At 44.0% G+C, this 15793-nt stretch overlaps 1 protein-coding gene and 1 long non-coding RNA gene across 14 annotated transcripts in view; one reads left to right on the top strand and one right to left on the bottom strand.

Annotated features, from left to right (window-relative positions):
* Positions 1 to 15793, top strand: part of DHDDS (dehydrodolichyl diphosphate synthase subunit) — a 44471-nt gene that overhangs the window by 25729 nt on the left and 2949 nt on the right. For 12 of the 13 annotated variants that reach the window (XM_028837555.2, XM_077967903.1, XM_077967891.1 and 9 more), the window contains 2 exons: positions 4925 to 5039; positions 7178 to 7285. In XM_028837555.2, coding sequence (XP_028693388.1) covers positions 4925 to 5039; positions 7178 to 7285 — 223 coding nt within the window. Of the gene's footprint in view, positions 1 to 4924; positions 5069 to 7135; positions 7286 to 15793 lie in introns of all 13 variants that reach the window. The other variant, XM_077967906.1, reaches the window with a different exon arrangement.
* On the bottom strand, positions 9927 to 14997 carry LOC144335139 (uncharacterized). Its single transcript, XR_013405601.1, has 4 exons — positions 14510 to 14997; positions 13588 to 13708; positions 10546 to 10603; positions 9927 to 10041 (listed from the first exon to the last, which is right to left on the bottom strand). It is a non-coding gene; the product is annotated as an uncharacterized LOC144335139 (long non-coding RNA).

Raw genomic sequence — 15793 nt, 5'->3', positions numbered from 1 at the left:
TCACATAATGAATAGTTTACACTTTGACTCATGCTTTTTTCTTTTTTCTTTTTTTTTTTTTTTGAGATGGAGTCTTGCTCTGTCACCCAGGCTGGAGTGCAGTGGCCGGATCTCAGCTCACTGCAAGCTCCGCCTCCCGGGTTTACGCCGTTCTCCTGCCTCAGCCTCCCAAGTAGCTGGGACTACAGGCGCCCGCCACCTCGCCCGGCTAGTTTTTTTGTATTTTTTAGTAGAGACGGGGTTTCACCGTGTTAGCCGGGATCGTCTCTCGATCTCCTGGCCTCGTGATCCGCCCGTCTCGGCCTCCCAAAGTGCTGGGATTACAGGCTTGAGCCACCGCGCCCGGCCCGACTCATGCTTTTTTCATTCAGTGTTATGAGTACTTTTCCATGACCCATGTTTTTAATAATTCTTCATATCATTATTTATAATGGCTGTAAAATATATCTTGCATTAATTTATTTAACCAGTCTTCTATTTGTTGGGCATATAGGCAGTTTCTAATATTTCATTATTACAAATAATGCCACAATTAAATATTTGACTGAACTTGTCTGCATTTTTTGTTTCCTCAGGATCTGAGTTTGAAAGTGCTCATTTCACCTTATTCTTGCCAAGATTTTTAAAATGTAAACTGTTTTGATCAGGTGCAGTGGCTCACACCTGTTATCCAGCACTTTGGGTGGCTGAGGCGGGTTGGATAGCTTGGCTCATGACTTCGAGACCAGCCTGGGCAAAATGGTGAACCCCCCGTCTCTAAAAGTACAAAAATTAGCTGGGTGTGGTGGTATGCACCTGTAGTCACAGCTACTTGGGAGGCTGAGATGGAAGTATGACTTGAGCCCAGGAAGCTGAGGTTGCAGTAAGCCAAGATCATATCACTGCACTCCAGCCTGGCTAACAGCCAGATCCTGTCTCAAAAAACAAAACAAACAAAAAAACCTATTCTCATAGATAAAAATGGATATTTTACCGTTATTAAATGTAAATCGTTTCTGAAAAGTCTTCACATAGACAAGTTTAACTCACCATTCCATTTAGTGATGGATTTTTGTTGGCCAAAGTCTACAGATGTTCCATTTTGATTTTGTCAGTTTCATCTTTCCATCCACCTTAGAGTTATCCCCTTTTTTTTTTTTTTTTTTTTTGGAGTCAGAGTCTGCTGTATCACCCAGGCGGGAATGCACTGGCACAATCTCAGCTTTTTCCATGAGAATTCTGCCCACTGCCTTAAGTAGGTAGAAGAAACTCTTTGCAGATAAATTGTAAACTCAGAGATACTGAGTCTCTGAAGTCACACTGCAAGTTGGTGGGACTGAAAATAATTTATTATTATTATTATTTGTATAGCACTTTATAGTTCCCAAAGTGTGCTCAAATCTATTATTTCATTTGATTTGACCCTCATGATAACCTATAAGGTGGATAGGACAAATGGGCCCTTTTTTTTTTTCCTTTTAATTACATTTATTTTAATGCTGAATTTACTCCCCTGCCATAAGTTTTGTTTCTTCAGTTTCTTCTGGGATATCTTTTTCTTCTGGGCAACCTCTTCTGGTTTAGGAACAATCTGTTCCTTTTCAGTAAGGATCATCTCAATGTGGCAAGGAGAGCTCATGTATGGGTTAATCCAACCATGAGCTCTGTAGGTCCAGCGGCGCATCTTAGGTGCTTTGTTCACTTGGATGTGCTCAGTGACCAGAGAATCTACATCTAAACCCTTAAGTTCAGCATTACTCTCTGCATTTTTAAGCATGTGCAACAAAAATTCAGCACTCTTTTTGGGCCACCGACCTTGTGTGCAGCCCCACTGCTTGGCCTGGGCACACCTGCCAACTCCACCATTGTAACGTCGGACTGGTACGCACTGTTTTTGTAAAGTGACATCTTTCAGATACTTCGTGGCTTTTCGTATATGCATACCCTTGATGGCCTGCAGTTTCACAAGTGTTCTTAAAGTGAACACGAAGATTGGAACCTCTTGATTTGCATGATATCATGGGTTTCTCCGGGTTAAGTGAATAGCGAACCATTTTCACAGATTACCTCAGGCCGCTTAGGGAAAGAGCAAATGGGCCCATTTTAAAGATAAGAGAATGAGAAATTATATGGATTGTACAGGGTCTTACATAACTTGGAGAATTAAGACCATGCTGCCAAGACAAGACTATCAGATTACCAGAGAAATCTGAACCAGAGCCCTTCTTATTGTTCAATTATAAGTGAATACTGTTTCTTCTGTGATGATGATAAGGAAAATAAAGCTGTCTCTGTGGTTTGCCTTAAGAGGACTGAGAGACCGAGTAACTTGGTCGGGTGCAGTGGCTCACACCTGTAATCCCAGCACTTTGGGAGGCCGAGGCAGGCAGATCACTTGAGGTCAGGAGTTCAAGACCAGCCTGGCCAACATGGTGAAACCCTGTCTTTACTAAAAGTACAAAAATTAGCTGGGCATGGTGGTGGCTGCCTGTAGTCCCAGCCACTTGGGAGGCTGAGGCAAGAGAATCACTTGAACCCAAGAGGTGGAGGTTGCAGTGAGCCGAGATTGCGCCACTACACTCCAGCCTGGGTGACAGAGCAAGACTCTATCTCCAAAAAAAAAAAAAAGATTAATAACTTGCCTAAAGACATACAACTAGTAAGCGTAGAGTCTGGTTTTGAACACTCAGCCCAGATCTTTCTGCTTTCCTGACCATGCATCCAGAAGCATGTTCCCACCAAGAAATTTTGTCTTCTGGACCCTTTCCAAGATGCAACTCTTAACTACCTGGACATTCTGAATTCTGCTTCTGGGTAGTTGGTAGGACAGGTAAACAGCATTCGTGGAGCCAATAGACACCAGCCATGCCCTCTTTCTGTGGACAGGATACTTTTACTTCAGATAAATGCTTTCAGTCACCAGTTTTCTTCAATTCTGTCTCCTTTCTGACCATCTGTGTGCTTGGGAAAGTAGCTCTTATCAAACACAGGAGAACTGATCATATTGCTGTTTATTTAAAATTCTGAGTAATGTGGAATTTTTGCAATGTTTCGGGGTCCATATGACTTAACTAAGGTTTTAAAAATAAATTAGCTGAGCATGGTGTTGCACACCTGTGGTCCCAGCTACCTGGGAAGCTGAGGTGGGAGGATTGCTTGAGCATGGAAGGTGGAGGTAGCAGTGAGCTGAGATCACACCACTGCACTCCAGTCTGGGCAACAGAGGGAGACCCTGTCTGGAAAAAAAAATGTTTTGTGTTTTTGTGTTTTGAGACAGAGCCTTGCTCTGTCACTCAGACTGGAGTTCAGTGGCATAATCTGGGCTTACTGCAACCTCCACCTCCCGGGTTCCAGTGATTCTCCTGCTTCAGCCTCCCAAGTAGCTGGGACTACAGGCATACGCCACCACACCTGGCTAATTTTTGTACTTTTGGTAGAGATGGGGTTTCACCTTGTTGTCCAAGCTGGTCTTGAACTCCTGATTACAGGTGATCTGCCTGCCTCAGCCTCCCAAAGTACCGGGATTACAGGCATGAGTCACCACGCCTGGCCAAAAAAGGTATTTACACAAATTCAAACAATAACAGAAGTGCATAAAGTAAAAAGAGAGTCTTTTCTTCCTTATCCAATCCACTGTTAATAGTATGATGTGTCTTTTTAGACTTTGTTCTTTGTTTATGTGTACTTATATGCATGTGTGAATGTTTGAATGTGTGTGTATGTGTTTTGTTTTGTTTTTTTTTTTTCTGAGACGGAGTCTCGCTCTGCCGCCCAGGCTGGAGTGCAGTGGCCAGATCTCAGCTCACTGCAAGCTCCGCCTCCCGGGTTCATGCCATTCTCCTGCCTCAGCCTCCCGAGTAGCTGGGACTACAGGCGCCCGCCACCTCGCCCGGCTAGTTTTCTGTATTTTTTAGTAGAGACGGGGTTTCACCGTGTCGGCCAGGATGGTCTCGATCTCCTGACCTCGTGATCCGCCCGTCTCGGCCTCCCAAAGTGCTGGGATTACAGGCTTGAGCCACCGCGCCCGGCCTGTGTGTTTTATACTATATATTTTCTGAAACTTGCCTTTTACATTTAACATTAGATTTTGGACATCTTTCCAAATCAGTGCATTTCGATTATCTTTATTTTTAGAATGCAGTTGCATAGTATTTCATCAAATACTGGGTCACAGGATATATGTATCTTAAAAAACAAGATGTTTTAAGCAAAAGACAACAGATATTCTTGTGGGTGCATCTGGTTTTGGGCCTGAGGCTAAATGACTTTCAGCAAATTATTCATCTTTGAGCCTCAGTTTCCTTATCTATAAAATGAGGATAGAAATACCTTATGTATCTGCTGAGCGTGGTGGCTCACGCCTGTAATCCCAGCACTTTTGGAGGCCGAGGCAGGCAGATCACTAGGTCAGGAGATTGAGACCATCCTGGCTAACACGGTGAAACCTTGTCTCTACTAAAAATACAAAAAAAAAAAAAAATTAGCTGGGTGTCTATAGTCCCAGCTACTCGGGAGGCTGAGGCAGGAGAATGGCGTGAACCCAGGAGGCGGTGCTTGCAGTGAGCCAAGATCATGCGACTGCACTTCAGTCTGGGGAACACTGTGAGACTCTGTCTCAAAAAAAAAAAAAAAAGAAATACCTTATGTATCAGAACAGGTGGAAAAAGGCAGAAAATTTAAAAAGAGAGAGAAAAGAAAGAATTTTACATTGTGTTTTCTTAAAAAAGAAATGAAATACCTTATGTAGTTGTGAAGATTTAAATTCATTCATTAATTTAGCAAACATTTGTTGAGGGCCTTCTGTGTATCACGTAGTATTGGCTAGTGTATTTGATGGTATTGTATAAACTGGGAAGCCTATGTATGGAAGTTCACCATGAGAATACTACAGAAAGAGAATACTACAGGATGTGTGCCTCTCTGTGTCTCCTCTTGCTCACCTTAGTGATATCTCTGAGTCTCTGCTTGATAAGTGCCTCTATACCAACCGCTCTCCTCACCCTGACATCTTGATACGGACTTCTGGAGAAGTGCGGCTGAGTGACTTCTTGCTATGGCAGGTTGGTCATTTCCAAGTACTATTATGTTTGTGTCATGGGGAAAACCAACTGTATCCACAGAATGGATTAGAGTGGTCCATCCCCACTCCCAGACAGGCTGGGGCCAGAGTACTTCAGGGGAAAGCTAAAATCTGGAGAAGCATCTCTAGGCTGTGTCTGATAATATTTGATGTCCATTCCTCATCTGTCGCTGGCTTTGCAAATCCAACTGTAGTGAAAACTTCATTGTGCCCCTATTCAAGGAATGGGACTTCTGTCTTGCATCCCTGAGATTAAGCTCTTGCCTTGGTAACCTGCCAGGGACCCTAGCCCCTCTGGGTTAGAAGCTTGCCTTGCAGTTACTAGTCCCTCCTCTTCAGGATAAAGGGCCATACCTATGCAAACATGGTCCATGAGGGATATAAACAATATGCAAACACTCAAGTTTCCATCCCCTGTTAACTTGGTCCCTGGATAGCACATAACTAAGGGAAGTCCTTGTTCTAGGATAGGTTGGAGGGAGAGACTCTATTTGGAAACAGCTCACATGATAAAGCTCCAGAAATTTTAATGGACCACAATCTTAAAAACGAGCTAATGCGGGGCGTGGTGGCTCACGCCTGTAATCCCAGCACTTTGGGAGGCTGAGGCAGGTGGATCACTTGAGGTCAGGAGTTTGACACCAGTCCAGCCAACATGGTGAACACCCCTGTCTCTACTAAAAATACAAAAATTAGCCCAGCATGGTGGCAGGTGCCTGTAGTCCCAGCTACTTAGGTGGCTGAGGTGGGAGAATCACTTGAATCCAGGAGGCGGAGGTTGCAGTGAGGCGAGATCGTGCCACTGCACTCCAGCCTGGGCAACAGAGTGAGACTCCGTCTGAAAAAAAAAAGTACAATGTGCACCTATTGGTTCTGTGGCCCACTGTGCTGCTCAGATCACGTTTGGGAAGTTTACAGATGGGCTGAATTTTAAGAGACTACAGAGTCAGTTACTCAGTGTACAGATTAGTTACATTGAAAAACTTGAGGACTTACTGGAAGAGGCCAAACTGGAAAGCAAGGAATCTCATGTCTTAAAAAAATGAGGAAAGGATAGTGGTCTGGAAAAGGGAAGTAAGTGACAAATGTATTCCCTTGGAAAAAAATGTTGAGTTCCTTCTATATGCTGGAAATATAGCAGTGACCGAGTCAGAAATGATCCCTACTGTCTTTAAACTTATAGTTTGCTAGCAAAGACAAACTCTGAACAAGTCATTACAACTTTGGGAACTGATAACAGGCAGCTCTAATCTAGCCTTGAAACATTTGAAAGAATGTCACTTTGAAGAAGAAACAAACCTTTTCCAGAAAAAATACCTGGGACCTTGGTAGAAGTTGTAGGGAAGGTGACATTGGTTTAGCATAAAAAGCCAAACAGGCTATCTGACAACTAGTAATCCCCCATGATGTACTGAACTCCTCACCACTAGAGATATCAGGCAGTGGCTGTCAAGAGTGTTCCAAAAGGGATTCTTCATCAGTGATTATTATTAAAGTACACCTGGCTCTTTGCTATACATATGTTACCTCATTTAATCTAAACAGTACCCAAAAATTAGGTATTTCTATTATCCAGTTTTACATTTGAGGAATCTCAGGCCCAGGTGAAATTACCCCTGCTCGAATAAATGGTAAATGGTTGGAGCCAAAATTCAAAGCCAGGCAGTCTAGCTCCAGAGCCTATGCTCTCAACCACTGTGCCCTGCTGCTGCTACTTAAAAATAACAGTGGCAGCTACCATTTGTTCCTTGCTGACCTTTATCAGACAGTATGTCTTCCAGATGCCCTCTAAGGGCCAAGAGCCAATAACATAATCCAGATGTTATTTCATAGTCCTAAAATTGGCTCTTAGAAAAATCCTGGTGGAAATGTTGATCTAGTCTCGTTTTAGTTCTGCTTTGCCACAGGCAGGTGATCTGGCTGCCTCAAATGACTCCTCCCCCTACTAGTGAGTGAATCAGGGCCAGCAGCAGCTGCAGCTATAGCTCAGGATGCCTGTACCATTCTCATCTCAGGGCTTCTGGGTCCTGCTTAGCCTGCTTTTTCCTCGGAGGACTGACCAGGGGTGCAGCCCAGCAACATGTTACTAAATCATACTCTCCTCCCTTCCTTTCCCAGACCTCTCACTCCTGCCTGGTGTTCCAACCTGTTCTGTGGCCAGAGTATACATTTTGGAACCTCTTCGAGGCCATCCTGCAGTTCCAGATGAACCATAGCGTGCTTCAGGTAAGAAAGAGTTCAGGGCTGGCCAGATGGGATGGGATGGAAGAAAAGATTAGTTCGCACTGATTGACAACCACCTTACTATATACCAGGCACATCCTAATAAGATGATGATAATGATGATAGTAGCTACCACCTACTTAGTATCTACTACTTGTCAGGCACTGCGAACATTTTACATGCTGCGTCTCATTTAATGTTCCCAAGAACCCAATGAGAGAAGTCTTATTAGCCCTATCCCTTATGTAAGTAAGCAAATAGAAATGATTTAGTTAAGGACACATAATCAGTAAGAGTTTGGAATAGGATTTAAGCTACAGGTCTTTTATCTTTTAAAGACTCAGGAGGAAAAGGCTTCTCAGAGAAATTGGCCATTATTCCTTTAAAGTATTACCCTAATAAAAGATTGTAGCAGTAGGGATTAAGAACTAAATAGCATTGTCTTTCCATTGTGTAAAACTATGTTGTGTCAAGACTTGAAGTTTGACTTTCAGTTTTCATCACCAAATCTTGAAACAGGTTTTATTAGCAGGTAGAGTCACCTGTATATGCTTAGGTCTCTTTATAATAATGGTAGTGGTAGCTAACATATTGAGGATCTACAAGGGCACTTAGGTGTAAGTTTTCTTATTTAACCTAACAACCCAGCAAGTTTGGTGTCCTCATTTTTCATATATGGAACCAGAGGGACAGAGAGACTTAAGTAACTGTCCCAAGGAATCTGAATTTTATTTTATCTTATTTATTTATTTTGAGATGGAGTTTTGCTCTTGTTGCCCAGGCTGGAGTATAGTGGCGTGATCTGGGCTCACTGCAACCTCCCCCTCCCAGGTTCAAACGATTCTTCTGTCTCAGCCTCCCAACTAGCTGGGATTACAGGCACGCGCTACCATGCCTGGCTAATTTTTGTATTTTCAGTAGAGACAGCGTTTCACCATGTTGGCCAGGCTGGTCTCAAACTCCTGACTTCAAGGTGATCCGCCCACCTTGGCCTCCCAAAGTGCTGGGATTACAGGTGTGAGCCACCGCGTCCATCCTAAGGAACCTGAATTTTAAAATCAAAGCTGGTGCTGCTTCTTGAGTCTGGAGAGATAATGCCGGAAGGAAATAATGATGTGAGTCAGGGATTCTTAATCTCCTTAGGATTGGGGTCCCTTTGGAGAGTCTAATGAAAGCCACAGACCATCTCCTTAGAAAAATTGCAGATCACTCAAATGTGGAATTTTGTATAGAATTGTAAACTTATCATGGAAACACATAGAATACTTTTTCTTTTTTTTTTTTTTTTTTTGAGATGGAGTTTCACTCTTGTGGCCAAGGCTAGAGTGCAGTGGTGCGATCTTGGCTCAACGCAACCTCCACCTCCCAGGTTCAAGTGATTCTCCTGCCTCAGCCTCCCGAGTAGCTGGGATTACAGGCATGTGCCACCACTCCCGTATTTTTAGTAGAGATGTATTTTTAGTAGAGATGGGGTTTCTCCATGTTAGTCAGGCTGGTCTCAAACTCCTTACCTCAGGTGCTCCGCCCACCTTGGCTTCCCAAAGTGATGGGATTACAGGCAGAAGCCGCCATGCCTGGCCACACATAGAATACTTTAAAGGGGTTCACATAACTGCTGAAATCTGCCCCTGAATCCCAAGTCCATAACTCCTGGTATAAGTCAATCAAATCACAAAGACTTGATCATGTATTTAATTACTTAGTCTCAGAATATGAGGAAATTGAAAGAAGTTTAGAATTAGTGAAAAGAAAAACAGCAAAAGCACAATTATCTACTGCCAGTGGGGAATGAATATCAGATATTTCCATATGACCAAAGATCCCTCTAAAAACTAAAACTTTCTCCTTTTTTGATGGAAAAATTTCTAAAATGTATCTTGTACATAATTCATTGACATCTATATACCAGGCACTTGCTAATAATGATGATGATTAGGATAATCACATTCTATTTTTTATTTTTTTTTACAAACAGGGTCTCACTCTGTTGCCCAGGCTGGAGTGCAGTTGTGCAACTTTTGCTTACTGCAGCCTCCTGAGTAGCTAGGACTGTGGGCACACACCATCATGCCTGGCTAATTTTTGTATTTTTTGTAGAGATAAGTTCTCACTATGTTGCCCAGGCTGGTCTTGAACACTTAAGCTCAAGTGATCCTCCTGCTTCGGCCTCCCCAAGTGCTAGGATTATAGACATGAGCCACCATGCCTGGCTGTCATATTCTGATTATTATGATAATAATAATTATCTTTAAATACTTCACTGTACAACAATATCCTTGAGGGGTAAGGCTGTTTGCTCTAAGTTAGATGGTCCCAGAATACCTGGGTTTGAGATTTCATGTATATTTTTCTGTGTCCTCCCTCTTTAATTTCCTACTGCTGTCAACAGTTAATTTTGACAGTATCTCTCCTCTTCCATAGTATTTACTGTTTTAAATCGGCTATAGACAAGGAAACCAGTTAGTCAAGCTTGTTGGAATTATGTATATAAAATGAGAGTGAATTGGCTCTGCATGAAGCCCAGAGGAGCTTGGTACATGAGTTTTTGTGTTTTTATCTCTACTTGGGCTGCTCAGATGTCTTTTATAGTAATTTCACATTTCTCAGATACTTTGCACATGGTTGTCAGAGGAGTTAACTCAAGTTTCATTTATTCCATAAGTATTTATTGAGTAGTATGAATCAGGCACTGTGTTAGGCACAGGAGAGTCAATAGTTAGCCAGATGGACAAGATCTCTACCTTTGTGGAACTTGTATTCTTGAGGAGACAGAAATAAACAAGTAAACAAATATATAAGTTCCGATTGTAATAAGGCAGTGAAGAATACAGAGAGATGTGCTAGAAAGTAATGAAGAGAATGCAAAGAGACTGAGGTAAAAGTTCGGGTCTTAGAAGAACAAAAAGGAGGCAGTGTGCCAAGGGAGAAGGGCATGAAATGAGACTAGAGTCAGACCTTGGCTAATACAGAGCCTTGTAGGTCATGGTAACAAAGCTGAAGGACTTTAATCAGGGGATGACAGGATCTGAGTTGCATTTTGTAAAAATCATTCAGAATTTTCAAGGGGCTGGAGTTAAAGCCAAGAGACAGAACTCCTGCAGTAGTCCAGATGAGAGAGGATGTGCCTCGAGGTAGGGTGGTGGCAGTAAGGACGGGGAGGAGTGAAGATGGGATAAAAACAAACGTTGAAATAGAAACAAGTGAAACTAACTATATCAAGGTGATAACATAACTCCCCAGAGAAAGGAATTAATTCAGCTTACCTGAACACAGTTCTCTGCTATTCATCTTTAGTGGAATTTCTTCTCAGGATAATACAAACTGCAACACAAACTTAAACATTACTTAAGAGGTTTATTGTTAGTGGCAATGTTGATAATGTAATTATGAAACTCTTGTTTCTTTCTTTATTTTAGAAACGGAGTTTCGCTCTTGTTGCCCAGGCTGGAATGCAATGGCGCGATCTCGGCTCACTGCAACCTCCGCCTCCCGGGTTCAAGCGATTCTCCTGCCTCAGCCTCCCGAGTGGCTGGCATTACAGGCATGCGCCACCACACCTGGCTAGTTTTATATTTTTAGTAGAGATGGGGTTTCTCCATGTTGGTCAGGCTGGTCTCAAACCCCCGACCTCAGGTGATCTGCCAGCCTCGACCTCCCAAAGTGCTGGGATTACAGGCGTGAACCACCGCACCCAGCCTGAAACTCTTGTTTCTTGTAGGCTAAAACAAATAAGTACAAATAATAATATTTTTAGGAACCAAGACACATAGGTTGTGGCCATAGCAATTGTTCTGCTGTTTCCTGGGATGGGGTGGGAGGTGTTTGAGGTCAACAATTAAGTGTTCCATTTTTACCTATGGATCATATTTGCAAACCTTTTTTTTTTTTGAGACGGAATCTCGCTTTGTCGCTGGAGCACAGTGGCACAATCTTGGCTCACTGCAACCTCTGCCTCCTATGTAGCTGGGACTACAGGCACATGCTGCCACACTCAGACTTAGTAGAAACAGGGTTTCACCATGTTGGCCAGGCTGGTCTCAAAATCCTGACCTCAGGTGATCCACCTGCCTTGGCCTCCAAAAGTACTAGGATTACAGGCATGAGCCACTGCGCCTGTCCTATATTTGCAAACTTTTATTGAGCTCTTACCACATGTCAGGCATCCTTTCAGTAAATTCTATGAACTGCTTTAAGGCAGATACTATGATTATTGCCTCTGTTTTTAGAACAAGGAAACCAGTTATAATAGAGATATTGATTATCTTGAAGCCTTCTCCAGCAGGAGCCCTTGGAGGTCCTGGCTAGGCTTTCTCTACCCCAGAGGCTTCAAAGCTCTGTTTCTAGAGATTGTTATCACCTTGGCAGACATACTAAGGGGAGAATCCAGACTAATGGCATCCTCACCAGTTTGTTTTCAGACCAGAAAGGTCTTTCCAGGCTTTTCTCATGTCTCCCTTTTACAGACTCTGTAGTGTGACCAAACTGGACTCTTCCCAGTTACTTGTTCCATGCCCTCCAGTTTCCTACCTGTATGTCTGTGCTCTTGCCCTATCACCCAAATTCCCATTGTCAAAATCTGAGCTGCTCTGTCTCTAGGCCCTGCCCAATGTGTCCCTATTCTCTGCAGGAAGCCAGGGCAAGGGGCTAGGCTCTGGACCTGGAGTAGCTTAATAGGAGGAAGGCAGCTGGTGGATCCTAAGGGAAGCAGGGACTTGGCTACAAGTTGTTGGGAGCCAGACCTTGGTATCTGAATGGACCATGACAGTCTCCAGGTGGTCACCTAGCCAGTCTTTTTTTTTTTCTTTCTTTCTTTTTTTTCTTTTTCTTTTTTGAAATGGGGCTGGAGTGCAGTGGCATGATCTCAGCTCACTGCAACCTCCACCTCCCAGGTTCAAGCAATTCTCCTGCCTCAGCCTCCCCAGTAGCTGGGATTACAGGCACATGCCACCACTCCCGGCTAATTTTTATATTTTTAGTAGAGACGGGGTTTTGCCATGTTGGCCAGTCTGGTCTCAAACTCCTGACCTCAGGTGATCTGCCCGCCTCAGCCTCCCAAAGTGCTGGGATTACAGGTGTGAGCCACCACGCCCGGCCACCTAACCAGTCTTAAAGGCTGGCAAAGGGAAATCTTGACTATGATGCAGTAGGACTTGTCAGCAAGGAGGCAGGGACAAATAGGGAATCAGGCCAGGGAGGGGGTGTGTGGAGTGCAGAGCAGCTGATCCTCAATCACAAGTTGCATGGATGGTAGGTCCTTGAGAGGTCACTGATGGAGATGAGTAAAAAGTGTTTGTTCACCTCATCTCCAAGGACGATATTAGAAAGGGAAAAGACACATGTTCCCACGAAGCTTCCTGTAGTACATTTGTCACAATTTAAACAGGCTGGACTGAACATTATAGTTCTTGTGCTCTTCAGGTTGTCACTGTCTTAGGATAAAAGCTTGAGTTATGTATGTATGTATGTATGTATATATGCATGTATGTGGAAATGGGGTCTCGCCATGTTGCCCAGCACTTGGGCTCAAGCGAGCCTCCTGCCTTGGCCTAAAAGCTTGAGTTAATGTCTCAGACGTTCATGACTTTGAATATTGGCACTGCCTACATAGCTATGTGACTGTACAGTTACTTAACCCCCTCAGTGCATCATTTTCCTCACCTGTAAAATGAGAGAAGTGGTGTTTACAGTAATACATACCTTGGAGGTTTGTGATAGGGATTCAGTAAGCTAACACGTATCAAGTGCTGAGTGCAGTGCCTGGAACAGAGTTCATTTTTCAAGAATAGTGGCCAATATTGTTCCCCACATGTGTGTCTCTGGGCCTTTCCTCAGACTCCTATCTCTGAAAAAGCACCCTGCACATCCTGTCCCCAGTACAACTCCCCAGGCAAGGAGACTCTGAGGGTGCTTCAGAATATCATGTTTCTGGTAGGAGGTGTCCTTCTCTGCCTGAGGGCAGCCCTCAGAAATGCATTCCTCATGCTGCTAACCTGGGCTAGCTGGTTGCAGCTTGGGGAAGGACTTTTCACTGGCTAATGTTTTGAAGCCAAGGACCTCCAGCCTCTCTCCAGGTGCCCGCAGAGTGGTGGAGGACTTTTAGATTTAAGTACTGGAGGAACTATTACGTCTTGTTCTCTGATTCTACCAAGGAGAGAATAAGAGCACAGAGGGATAATGCCCAGGAGGATTTAGATTCACAGGTTAGAATCATATTTCTCAAAGTGAGCTTCTTGGAGCCCTTGCACCAAGATTGGATAAAGTCTGTACAAAAAGTCTCTAAGGAAAGAATTAATGCCCTCACTTACCCCGATTGGTCATTATACAAAGAGAGTAGACAAATGGTCAGGGAGAGAAAAGTTGACCTCTAGGACTTCTGTTAGCTTGGATTTCCCAAGGGTAAGTACTTGAGAAGAACCGGAAACATCTCTGAGATTGAAAGGGTAGATCCAGACCATGTGGAAGCTGGATAGACAGGTATCCAGATACAGGTCACCAGCTTTTCCACCCCTAGAAAGTAAAGCTTATACACAGGCACAAGATAGACTTCACACTGTACTCTCAAGAAATTACCTTAGTGGAGAAGCCAAGGGAACTTCAGCCATCTCAGCCTTGCTGTCATTTTCTGTCAAATGACGAGTAGGCACCCTCCCAACTCTGCTATCTGAACAATGAACTGCTGATTCCTCTCAGACAGGAATTAGCTACAGCCCCCTGGGCTACAGCCCCCATTGCTGGCACACACTCTGACGCCATCTGGAAGAAGCTTGCGCCTCATGAAGTGGCTTTAGCTGGCTCTGTATTTCCTCCCTCTGTTGTTGAGTGCCCCCCATCCTTGCTTGCACCTCATGAAGTGGCTTTAGCTAGCTCCGTATTTCCTCCCTCTGTTGCTGAGTGCGCCCCATCCTTTCTGTTCTGCCAGAACTTAGACTACTTAACCCAGTGCACAAATGGTGGTGATAGAACAGCTAACAGTTAATAGCCAAGCAGTAGGCTGGAAATTCATTATCTCATTTTTCCTCAAACAACCCAGTGAGGTGGGTACTCTTATCCCAGTTTTACAGAATAAGAAATAGCCTTAGAGAGGTAAGGGAGGCCTTAGACAGGAAATTCTCAAACCCCACTGCTCCAGGTGGACTTACTCTGGCCTGAACAGACTCTTCAGTTCCATGCATCTTTGCTCATTACTCCCACTGCTGGAATATTCTCCCTGCCCCCCATACACCTCACCTCTGTTTGAATCCTCCTCATTGGTTAAAGCGCCAGCTCAAATTCTGTCCATGAAGGTCACTGCTCCGTGATGTTCATCAGCCACACTTGCTTTCTCCTCTGAACTTGCATGAACCTTACCACATCCTATTTTGTATTATGGCACTCTGTGTGCATGGCTGTATAATCAGCCTGTAAGCACCTGGATTGCTGGGATTGTGTCCTGCACATCTCCATATCCTCAAAAAAAATCCTGTATGTAGCACCCAGGGAGCCCCCTGACCAAGGCCTGCAAGAAGCCCTTCCAGCAAGATGGAGAGCTCTAGCGGCAGCTGTTCAAGCCCGAAGTCTTCATAGCTCCACATGTAATTCATTATAATAGCAGAAGAGAAGTACCCTTGAATGCCTGGAATTATTCAGGAGCCAGGGGGGATAGTCCAGAATTCTCATTTGTCATCCTTATCCATGCAGTAAACCTTTATTGCTGAGAGACAGCAAATCAGTTCCCTGCTCCATGTCTGTCTCCAGCAGAAAGTACCTCCCTCACAGCTCCATTGTGAGGGTGAAGTGAGGCAACAGATGAAGTGGTTGTGCACATGTAAGATATTCTTTGTGAAGACAGAGCAGTCAAGGTGCTTACAGGCTGATTAGGACAAAAACATGTATACAAGTTTACCGTAATACAAGGTAGAATGTGGGAAGGGTCATCAGGGTATAGGATACCATAGGAAAATAGAGTTTCTCACACATGGAATATATTTGGCAGGAGGAGCTCTGGTGCAAAGGCTTTGCAGGTCAGTTAGACTGGCAGGAACAGAGAAGATCAGTGAGGCACAGGAAAGCCTTGGTTCTGCTCCAAAGGGATTTTCCACTCTCTTGTATCAGGAGCATCCTCACTGCTCTCCTGGGATCACGTGGTCAGTCAGTTGAGTGTTTCACATGTACAGGGCACCCCAAGTGCTAGAGAGGAAGAAGCCCAGTCTCTGCCCTCTAGTACTTGGGATGATAACTACTGCCAGGGATTATGATCATCACCTGGTGTCAGAGCTGGTTCCAAGAGGCCTGGAGGCTCTCAAACCTCCAAGGGCTTATTTTCTAAGAGAAAGAGTAGACTATGAACACTAACACTTATTCTACTATGCAGAATGCAATAAGTGGCTTAAGAGAGTTGAACCTACTTCTCAGAATGTTCATAGGAGGGTCATTTGCTGGAAGGATCAGGCTGGTCTTCATACAGAAGGCAAGTGTGGAGCTCTGAAAAATAGCCTAGGGAGTTGGGAGGATGGTGCCCTCAGAGGAAAACCT

Source organism: Macaca mulatta, chromosome 1, assembly GCF_049350105.2.
Source record: "Macaca mulatta isolate MMU2019108-1 chromosome 1, T2T-MMU8v2.0, whole genome shotgun sequence".
NCBI lineage: Eukaryota > Metazoa > Chordata > Mammalia > Primates > Cercopithecidae > Macaca > Macaca mulatta.
This window is presented reverse-complemented; position numbering and strand designations above follow the sequence as displayed.